The 12,125-nt window shown below is 37.9% G+C and overlaps 1 protein-coding gene across 1 annotated transcript; it reads right to left on the bottom strand.

The window, feature by feature from the left end:
• Positions 1-1,059: 1,059 nt before the first annotated feature.
• Positions 1,060-11,685, bottom strand: LOC133861312 (caffeic acid 3-O-methyltransferase-like). The gene is made up of 4 exons (XM_062297066.1): positions 11,123-11,685; positions 10,573-10,883; positions 1,911-1,975; positions 1,060-1,371 (listed from the first exon to the last, which is right to left on the bottom strand). Exons 1-4 carry the CDS (start codon positions 11,539-11,541, stop codon positions 1,060-1,062), a joined length of 1,107 nt encoding a protein of 368 aa, XP_062153050.1. The 5' UTR covers positions 11,542-11,685.
• Positions 11,686-12,125: the final 440 nt, after the last annotated feature.

The raw sequence follows: 12,125 nt of genomic DNA, 5'->3' as shown, positions 1-12,125 counted from the left end.
TGCACATTGCAGCAAACCCTATTTTCCACTAGAGAACAAAACATATCGATGTTGATTGTCATTTTGTCCAAGAAAAGATCCAACTTGGGCTCATTAAAACTCTGGACGTTCCTTCTCAACACCAGTTAGCCGATATCTTCACAAAACCTCTTGGCAGTGTCCTTTTTCATTGTCTTTTGTCGAAGATGTTTGTCATGGATATCCATCATCCATCTTGAGGGAGAGTATTGGAATGTATAGCTTAGAAGTTCATTTTGTACAGCTGTCTATTTTCTCATTCTGTAACTGAGTTGTATAGCAGATTAGATTACTTGCTCTTCAAGTAAGTTAGTTAGCATCTGAGTTAATCAAGCACGTGTGCTTATTGTTTTTGTATAAGTACTCTCTTCCTATGTATTTTGTCATTAAGCAAAGCAATAAAAGATCAAGTTCTTCTCCATTTCTTGTTGTGCACGTTTCCAGTTTCTCTTTGTTCTTTCTCATTTGCTTTGCAATTATGCAAAGTTTGATATTGTTCATATTTCAAGGCCTCGAGATCCATCTACTTGAATCAAAGTTCAAAAATTTTATTTCATACAAGAAGTATACAATAATCTACACATTATTCTGTTTTCTTCTTCTCTCTCTTTCTGTCTATGAACAGAAACTATACATATTTCAGAAAGCCACTTGTGAAACAGAAAGAGTCACAACCTCAAAACCCAAATGCAATAAGTATGTAACCAAACCAAGGACTCAATTAACTGGGAAGTCCGAGTTAAGAGTCTTGGCTAAAAGCCACTTCAAGTGTCTCATAAAGAGTTTGGTTCTTGTGTATAGTTGGAACTTAACATCATTTGTTGTAAAAAACTGCTCTGTTTTCTGCAAGTTCTCCGATGTTTGAGTTTGCTGTTTTGTGTTCTTGTAGTTTGGATGTGTATAAGGCTTGGTGTTGTTTAGTGGCTTGTGTTTGTAGGTGTTGTCCTTGATGGGATAGTTTTCCATTTTTCACTGGAGGGATGTTTTTGTTTGTTGGTTTTATAAAAACTTTTATTCATCTAAAAAACAAAAGCCAAGGACTTAATTACTCAAAGCTTTTTTGATGAATTCCATGATGTAGGTATTGAAAGCACAACACATTAGTTGGAACCCTTGAAATCCAGCCCCTATAGCCAAGGCCTCAAACTCCTTCTCAGTCCTCTCTTTACCACCAGGATTATGAGCCAACATGATAAGGTCAACATGGGTAACTACCTTAGTGGCGAGGTTAGTGTCTGGGGCTACAGGAAGAATGCTTTCGGCAACAATCACCTTCCCATTGTCTGGATGAGCATCATAGCAGTTGTTCAAAAATTTCAAGATGTGCTCATCACTCCAATCACAACATATCCACTGTGTACATATATAGGAGCACACACATGTCAATAGCACAAATCACGGTAAAATAGCTTTGACTAATATTTAAGCACAAACACTACGTCTCGTTTGGTAATGCTTTCCAGGAAACATTTAACTTTTTAACCAAAAAGCAAAATCACTAACAAACAAAGTCAAAACACTCAAAAACTAGTTTTACCACCATGTCAAATCATAACTAAAAAGCATAAATTACTATCTAAAAAGTCTTGTGAAACGAGCTCTCTACTTAGCTTCCTTTTCCCTTGAAAGGGGAAATTCAACAATCCATTGAAATCATTCTACTGCTGCATTAAAATTGGTGTTCCTTGACATCTTTAAAAATGGAACACACCTTACAGTTAAATCAAAGAAGTTGTTGCGTGAAGATTATCTTGGGTACTAGTGGTGCCTTCCATGAGTCAACTACTTAACTACCAATAACATCATTGTAGTTTTATATAACTGGATCAACTAAAGAGCCAAGGAAGGGGTAGGTAAGAAAGTGACAGGATTTCAGATAGGTTCGAACCCACCTTCACGAAAATGGCATCTCCTTTTGGAACACTAACAAACATGTCTCCCCCAACATGGTCTACACCTGCAACCAACTAACATCTGTATCCATTGAGATCACATTAAACCCATAGAATAAGAAAGGAGAACAATATTACGTGGCCGTAGGGATGTAATCGAGCCAAGCTGAGTATAGTTTGAAGATTTCAAGACTGGCTCGTTTACGAGTTGAGCCTAAATAGTCGAGCTCGAATTCGAGCTGAGCTATAAATTGCATGTTCAAGCTCGGCTCGTTTAAAACTCGGGCGAGCTCGAGCTCGAGTTCGTTGAAAATGACATTCGAGCCGAACCGGGTTACTCGACAAGCTCGGCTCAATTAGAGCTCGAGGTAAACTATTAAATTTTTCAATGAGTGATCAAAGCAGAATTCAAGCATTAGTTTATGAACAACCTCTATGCATTTATTAATAACATAAATATATAATATGTAACTATATAAAACATATTATAAAATATAGCACATAATTATAGTTTATAAGTAACAAATTAACAATATGTTATTATGTATAACTAGAGAGTATAAACTATGGTATATTTATAATGTGAACAAATAGTAAGTCTAATATATTCTATATAACTAAGTAACTATAATATAAGTATAATATATAACTACTATTAACCATGTGTGATGTGATATATGTGTTTATATATACATATACTTATATGCTAACTATTTAATATTGTTATATTGTTATATACTAACTATTAATAACTTAATATGTTAATTTAACATACTAAATATTGTTATCAAAGTATTATAATTAATATGTAATACTATATATATTATACTATATTTACTATTTTTACTAATATATATGTAAGATATGAACAAGTTAACGAGTCGGACTAACGAACTGGGCGAGCGATTCGGTCGAACTTTAAACGAGCTGAGCTCGCGAGCCCCTATCGAGTTTTGTCGAGCGAGTCGGGTATGTATCACTTACTAATCGAGTGGGTTTCTACAGTAACGATCGAGTTTCTACAGTATCGAGCTCGAGTTCGAATCGGACTAAACTGAGCGGGTATCGAGCGGGTTGTCGAACGGACTGATTTATTTACTATCCTTATGTGGCCGACTGCAATATTATAATGGCTTTGCTTTTTAAATTTTCTTGTTGTCTTTTATTTTCTATTTTCAAAACCAACACCATAACAAACAACACAAAACACTAAAAGCTATTTTTATTTTTTTGTCCCATCAGAACATATTTTTCAAACAAAAAATAGCTTCCAAAACACATTAACAAACATACTCAATAGTTTGGGAATCAAGTAATTCACTTCAAAAAGACACCAAACTAGGTTGCCAATCTACAGCCAATGGCCCTCTAGAAAATTAAAGTTTAAATTCAATAAGGTAGAAATAGTTAAGTGACTATATCATTATAAATAATAGGGTTAAATGCATTATTGCCCCCTGTGGTTTGCAAACTTTATTTTTTGCCCCATGAGTTTTACTTTTTATCATAGGTGGTACATGTGGTATGTGAAAAGACGAAAATGGTACCTCCGTCATGTGGTATGTGAAAAGACGAAAATGGTACCTCCGTCCATTTTTCCATCCAAAACTAACGTTTGACAATGTCAATGAACACGTGTTTATTGGATGGTGCGACACCTGTCAATTGCGACACCTCAGATAAATCCTACGTGTTTATGTAATGCCACCTAATATTGTGTAATGCCACGTATTAATGCAAATCCAGATAATCACATAATAGTTCAAGAATTGAAATTTTTCTTGAAATAAAACAACTAAAAACGTCGTCTCCCTCCGAAAACCATAGAACCCTAACCCTACCGACAACTCCGGTTCAACAAATCTCCCCAAACCAATCTTAGCAACTGAATCAGATAAGGCCGACAATAGATTTCAATGGCGTCCCACAGCTCCGGCACGACCATTTCTCCTAGTATATATCTCACAATCAGACAAATGTCATCATCAAGTCTCGTACAAGATTCAACAGTGAAAGAAGTTTCCCGTTCTTCAGAGAAGGTGTGTTCTTAATCTATTGTTTTGTTATTGAGTTATGAATGGATTTTTTATTTATTTTTTATTTTTTTTGAATTAGCTGATTAAAAAATTTATTTTTTGTTTTGTTTTTTTGGCATTTGAATCAAACGAAGTTATCATCTGGATCTTCCTCTGTGGGGCGTGCTGAGAAGTCCTACCTATGTTTTTGCGGTTTACCAGTACCTATAAAGACCTCCTGGACTGAGGACAATCTTAGGAGAAGATTTTGGGGTTGCGCCTCCTACAACTCGAGAGTAAGCAGCTTTATGGTTGAATCACTTCCTCTAGATAATTTGAATGATTTCTTACTGACTACCTATACTTCAAAATACAGAAAAAAATCTGATGCCTGCAAATTTTTCAAATGGGTGAACAAACCAACCTGTGCAACATCCATGGAGGTCTTAAAACAAATTATGAAGCAAGCTAATGAACTAGAGGATGAAAATGGTACCTTGATGGCAAGGGTGAAAGACTTAGAGAATGAAAAGGAAAGTTGCATGGAAAGGGTTAAGCAATTGGAGAAGAAGAATGAGAAACACAATGGAAATCATCAAGTGTCTGGAGAAGGAAAATGACATCTATAGGGCTAGGGAAAAAAATTTTATGTATGTTTTGTTGTTGTCATGGTTCACAATGTTGTTGGTTGCTTGTGTTGCACTTGTTAAGTGAATTTATAGTTTGACACATGTATGTCAAAATTGTAAGCTTGCAGTAATGTATGTGAATAATTAATTTAACATTTTGCCAAAAAAAATTTCAAATGTATGTCTCTAACCCACATTTGTTTTCATTATATGCCAAATGTGGTTATTATGCAATAATGTATGTGAATTATTTATTTGACATTTTGATGTAGTGTCATTTGTGATGTAGCAACCCAAAATAACCAAAAAATGCCCAAATGTGTCTCTAACACCAATGGTACTTTGGTTTTGTAAATGTACAACAAATGGTACTTTGGTTTTGTAAATGTATCACCAATGGTACTTTGGTTCTATAAATATATCACAAATGGTACATTGGTTTTGTAAACATATCACAAATGGTACATTGGTTTTGTAAACATATCATAGGTAGTACCTTGATTTTGTCAATGTAACATAAAATGTACCTCTTTACCAATAAGATTGTTTGGAACACAAATATAAAAAATCTAACTGGCCAAATGTATTACTATAAAACTACACCTAAAAAATGTCCAAATATAATACTATCGAATTACAAGTAAAAATCTGATGGAATGTTTTTCATTATGTGCCCCCTGTGGTTTATAAATGTATCATCAATGGTACCTTGGTTTTGTAAATGTGTCCTAAATGTTACCTATTTGAATCAATCCTGTTTCAAAAAATGACCACATAAAATAACCAAAATAATTTGTCCAAACCAAAAAATCAATCTTGTTTAAAAAAATGAACACAATCAATCATGTGTCAAAAAATGACCAAAACCAAAACCAAAACAATTTGTCCAAACCAAAAAATCAATCCTGTTCCAAAAAATGAACACAATCAATCCTGTTTCAAATTGACAATGTGCAAATTATCCATCCAAAAAATAGCATACTCCACTATCCATCCAAATTGATAATGTGCAAATTATCCATCCAAAAAATAGCATACACCACTATCCATCCAAATTGACAATGTACAAATTATCCATCCAAATAACACTTTACATCAGAAATACACCACTACATGTCCACTAAAACCAAAACCATTTGTTAATGTACAAATCCATCATAACATAACACTTCCCATCCTGTTTCAAAAAATGACCAACTGTCAATGTACAAATTATCCATCCATCATAACATAACACAATCAGTCCTATTTTAAAAAATGACCAATTGTTAATGTGTCAATTTTTTCAATCTGGCTGTGATCCTCTTTTCCTGAACTGCATCGTGTTTGATGTCTCCCCCCCGAAGTTGCAAGGTAATAAGTAACAAATTAACGTAAGGCATTAGAGGAAAATCCACAATTCCCACAATAAAGCATTACTAAAAGTTATGAGAAAATCACATGTTCCATCCTCCTATATAAGTCTGAGACACGCCTTTGTCTATGCGTGAGCGGTTCAGTTGAACTTTGGGGGTTGAGGCCTGATGGTTGAAGGGGACTGTCCTGAGGAGGGTTGTCCCCTGATTGTTGACCAACATTGGCTGCTGTTCCCAAGGGTGATCCCTGTCACACATATAAGATAACACAAACACGTCATACAAGATAACATTAAATTATAATAATGTTATTGAAAAAAAAAAGCCAACTCACATTTGTTGGCTTCGGCTTCCTCCTATCCATTTTGGGATACTTCTTTATGTTTGGATTTTCAGGTTGTTTGCAACGTCTGGCATTATGGCATTTTTTACCACAATTCCCACAACATACATCATACCCCTTTCGAGTGACCCGTGTACTTTCATCTGGAACTATCTCATCATCTCCTCTTCTTCTGAGCTTTTTTGGCCTACCGCGTTGTGTCTTTGGAATCGGTGGCTCTATAGGGTCTACTTCACGGTCAATGGGCCAGTCATTGGGTCCAGTCATTGGGTCCAAGCATTGGATTAATATTAGGGGCATATGATAGCCTATATGTATCAATCAAGTACCATTTGTTGATGTAATCTTCAGGGAAACATCTATTTCTATACATTGCATAAATTGCATGAGGGCAGGGAATACCGTTCAGTTGCCACCTGCCACATCCACAAGTTCTTGCCTCAAGATTAACAATTCTCCTAGGCTCATGGCTATGATCAACCTCATACTGGAGTCAATTACTCCAGTGACATATGTAAGCATCAGCCTCTTTCTTGTTTCGGTCAAGCTTCTTTACAATTTTAGGGCAAATCACATTGGTTGAAGTTGTTACTCCAACCCTCTTCTTATCAAACCGGTTCATCAACTGCCTCCTTATTGTCTCCATACAAGATAGAATTGGCTGATCCCTGGCCTCCAACACCCATGCATTAAAGCTCTCCGCAATGTTGTTTAGTAAAATGTCACTGCAGCTTGTAGTGGAGAATGCATGTTGGGACCACAGGTTTATCTTCTCGATGTAGTTGTATGCTCTTTGGTCCATACCCTTAATCACCTCGAAGTAATACTTGAATTGTATTTCATTGGAAGCCCTTGCTGCACCCCATAGAGCATCTTTGAACTCTTTCCCTTTAAAGCCTTTCCTCTTGATATTGGCATGCAGATGTTTAACATAGTACTTGTGCTCGGCGCCAAGCATAAAATCTTCTAAAGCATTAACCAACCCCTGTTTTATATTGTTAAAAGCCAACATGTAAAAATATGTTTGATAATAAAAGTTTAAGAACACATGTCAATGTACATTAAATATTACCTTTTGACGGTCGGACATGAACGACCACATATGCTCCCGATCATACCCAATATCATCCAAAAGTATTTTCAAGAACCAGGTCCGTGTGTCCCTAGTTTTAGCTTCGCATATAGCATATGCTATCGGGTAAATGTCATCGTTTGCATCTCGAACAACTGCTGCATGCAATTGACCACTCCATTTTCCCTTCATAAAACATGCATCTACGCATATCATTGGCCTACAGGCAGCCAAGAAACCTTCCTCGCAGCTCGCCAACGAAACATACATCCTTTGAAAGAACACTCTATCCCGCTGAATGAATGCTGAGGAACCCGGAGTCCATTGCAGTAATGCATTGGCATAGTCCCTGGTGTGCTTGTACTGCTCACCATCTATACCATCCAGTATCGCCAATGCCATTCTTTTTGCACGGCGGCAGCTCAACATTTTGAAGTCAACATGGTAGTCCCTCCGGATCATCTCCCTCAAAGCTGTCGTTTTGAGGTTTCTTTGGTCTCAAAAGCTGTCTATATATCTATTAGCAGCCCACCTAACTGTTGCCTGCTTGTTATCGTGGTGGCTGCCACAATTATGAATTGGTTGAAAAGTTTTGACTTGGAAAAATTTTCTACAGTTCGACCAACTTGCGTGTATTCTCCAGCCATATTTTTTCTTGCACTCTGCGGAGACCCGTGTCTTCTCATTGTGCTTGTACATATAGTCAAAGGAATTTTGCACTGCAAACACTTTCAATGTTTCCTTGAACTCAGTGGGGTTGCTGAACTTCAACCCTACTGTCAATGTAATTATGTTTTTCAAATCCCGCTTGGGCCTCCATTCCGGATACCTCATCACTCGTCTACGAGGACCCTCATCTTCATCCTCCTCCTCCTCACTATCCATACTGTGAAATGTTTCACTGTCATCAGACTCTGCATCAGGGTCATTTATTGGATCACCTCCATCCTTTGATATAGATGCCTTGTCCCACGTCCGAAACCATTTGTTTGTTTCTTCTCTTGCTTCGCGTACAACATTATCTCATTTTTCTGTAAAAATGTCTTCTTCTTCGCCGTCTATGACCTCAAAGTCATTCATCTCAAGGTATTCCTCATCAGCCTCCTCATCATCATCCTGAGGCTACTGTTCTGGCTGTTGCGAAGGCTGCCGAACTGACTGCTTCCGAGGTTGCCGGGCAGTTTGCCGTTGAGGCTGCGGAGCTAACTTTCGGGCAGCCTGTTGTGGTGGCTGCACAACAACTTGCTCTACTGGCTCATCAGATCGTGGCTCATCTATTGAAGGTTGTGATGTGTGTTGTGGTAAATCCTCTTTGGAATACTGAATCTCCACCTCTGATGGAGTCTGAGAGAGAAGCAGCATTGGGGTCACCACTTCAATTGGGACCGGTTCAGCTAGTTCCTCCTCTTCATGGTCAACAAACACATGTAACTTCACCTTGCCATCTTTTATGATCCCATTGATCATTTTCAAGAAATCTTAGTCTGAATTAAGATTGTTTATATTTTCGTTGCTTTCATCGTCATACTTGTAATACATTGCCGGAATTTCATTGTATCTATACCCCATGTACGACTCTAGGATATTTGTAAGGTCCCAAAAACAGAACTTGTCTGCATCCAGTCTATTAACCTCCATACGATCTCCTCCTATGTACTCCATCCTATGTCCATACAAGGACCGATGGTGGCAAATGACTTGATCAAATATTGGGTCCATTTCTGCAAAATTATGACAAAAATCAAATTCACATACACAACCAAACCAAGTACACACTTTATAAGGCTACTTCTTTCAATACATAGAAATCATACCACATAAGCCTACTTAATAATCCTAGATTGTCGCATATCTGTATTAGGCTGGAGTGTCAATGTGCACATATCTAATAATATGTTATAGAATGTGTGCACATTGTGAGATGTGACAAATTAACTTGTGAGCATAGCCAAGACACAATGGACACATCACATCTTATATTATGTATACAGCCTACATCATGCCACTCTGAACATATTATTTATATAGCATAACAATTTTTGAAACAATATTACAACAGATAATATCAGAAATCATGACTACTACCTATTACTTCTACGTTATTTGTACAAGTTTTCCAAATTTATGCTACATAATTCCATAATAACGGTATCATTATTTAACAAGTCCTACTTAGTATTGAATGTGTGGATGGGCATATGTACAAATTGGAAACTCATATGTACAAATTGGACCAATTAGATGTTTTATAATTGCACTTACACTGTGGAACCTCAGTTAAGTACACCCACATTGTCAGAATAAGCACCAAGGAGTGGGGACCAATAACATGCGAATACTTAAAAATTACTACTCACCCAACTCAAACCCAGAACTAAATAATGCAGTAATTCCAACAACCAACCGACAACAACATGTCAGAAGATGCCAAAAGCTACAACAGACAAAAACATACAAAACACAGTGCATTGGGGACCCTACATAAAGTTGGGGACTTTATGCTTTGCCCACTAAACCAAACTCATATAATATTACTTTGCCCAACCCTAAGACAAAAGATGTATATAAAGCTTCTTGGGTCAAGTCCTTCCGCAGCTCACAAAGAAACTTCACACAAAGTATCATAAAAAACAACTTTCGGGTATCAGAAATACCTGTTGTTCTTTCGCTGCTACTCCGTCAAAGGATGGCCGAGACCAGGAAGGATGGCCGAGTGGGTTCTGGGAAATATAACCGGAAATCAGCTTCTAAGCCTCTGATCTAACAGATCCGGTCTAAATGTTGGAACTTTAGCTTGGGGAGGCCGAAATGGACGGGGCGTTGCAACAGACGGAAGAGATTTGGGGGGAGGTCGACGAACTTTGGGAAATTAGGGCTGGGAATAATCGTGAAGTTGGGAAGAAAAAGGGATCGGAAACAATTCAAAATAGTTAACGGCACTGCTCTTAATTTTTTTTGAAAAATTTCGGAGAAACTAATTTCCCTCTCAAATGACGTGGCAATGGAGTGAGTTATGTGGCTCATGTTTCATATCTGATGTGGCGTGGTGATAGGTGTCGCACCGTCCAATTAACACGTGTTCACTGACATTGTCGGACGTTAGTTTTGGATGAAAAAATAGACGAAAGTACCATTTCCGTCTTTTTACATACCACAGGTACCACCTATGATAAAAGTAAAACTTAGAGGGCAAAAAATAAAGTTTGCAAATCACAGGGGGCAAGTTTCTATTTAACCCTAAATAATACCAGGAAATGATGGTGCACCCTCGATGACATGTGGCAAATCAAAATTGATGCCCCTTATAGAGGGGTATTTGGAGACAATCATACTAAGGACATCTCCAGTCCCACCACCAACATCGACCACAGATGTGAGGCCCTTGAAGCCTTTGTAAGTCTCTAGGATTTTCTTCATGGTAATGGTAGAGTGATCGGACATTCCCTTGTTGAAGACCTTATTGAATCTAAGATCTTTCCCATGATATTCAAACGAGGTCATCCCATGGGCCTTGTTAAATGGAATGCCACCTTCTAGAACTGTATCTTTCAAGTAGTACCTACAGAAAACAAAATTAGGTGAACATATTCTCATGCACCTAGAAAACAAACTTCTTTCTCCTTCTCTCTCTCTCTCTCTCTCTCTCTCTCTCTCTCTCTCACTTCAATGATTGAATCCAATCATGTTTTTCAAACTCTGAATATTATCCATTAGCAGAACTAATATAAACTACTTTTTTTCCAAAATTGAATTAAACCAAAAGGAAGAGATGGAAAAGGAAAAAGAAGAAATGGTTACCAGCTCTCCATGAGGACCTTGTCCTGATTCATGAGACTGAGAGCAGCAATAGACACACCGTTCTCATTCTTGCTCAAGAACTTACACACGGAGCCTAGGTCATATAGCCTCTCAACCCTGCCATCAGGGACCGTGCGCAGAGAGTAAGTGAGAACAGAGTAGCTAGCCAGGAGGCGCAAGATACGGTCCAGCATAACTGGTGCATCTGGGTTTGTTGTTGGGAGCTGGGAAGCGATCTCTGAAGGCGACAAGTATGCGCCAGGTCCAGCCTTAGCCATGATTTCCAAGAGGTCAAGCTCTAAAGCCGACTTGAGGATCATGGGAAGGACTGAGGCGCTGGCTAGTTGCATAGCAAAGAGGTTTGTTTCTTCGTCCGAAACTTGAGTCGGAGTCATCTGGGTTTCACCAGCTGAGCCCATTTTCTGGTTTGCTAGTGTTGGTTTTGTGATTTTTTAGGTTGAAGAAGGTGGAGAAAAGAAGGAAGAGAGAGGTTTGGGAAAGTTTGGTCCGCTAGAACTGGGGCTGCAAAGTGGTCATATATATGGTTTCAGCTCACTCCACCACTTCTCTGTTTCTTTGCGGGCTGCTAAAAATTAAAAACTAATATTTTTTCAGATGCTACAAAAACGGCCAGAGGCTCCGCCACTCCAGGCCGCCTATACCAAAGTACAAATATTCGGGTGAAAGCGCCAAATAGAAGGGACAAAAGGCTACTTTTCTACCAGAAAGTAGGGCAAGGGGGCTTGTTTGGGCTACCGCATAAGAGGAAAAAAGAAAACAAACGAAAAGTTCAGGTACCCTCGAGGCTTAAACTATCACCTAATAATTATTAACGTTTTTAAATTTTAGATTGTACACTCCAATGACAAAAATACTCATAATAATTTTTTTTTTTTTTAAAAGAAAAATGTGACACACGGCAGTGTCGTGGGTGACCAGAGTTAAAGGCAGCAGGAATTTGTTATTCCATTTTACTTCGAAATTTAGACAAAAATTATGATTT

Source organism: Alnus glutinosa, chromosome 1 (genome assembly GCF_958979055.1).
Source record: "Alnus glutinosa chromosome 1, dhAlnGlut1.1, whole genome shotgun sequence".
Classification (NCBI taxonomy): domain Eukaryota; kingdom Viridiplantae; phylum Streptophyta; class Magnoliopsida; order Fagales; family Betulaceae; genus Alnus; species Alnus glutinosa.
This window is presented reverse-complemented; position numbering and strand designations above follow the sequence as displayed.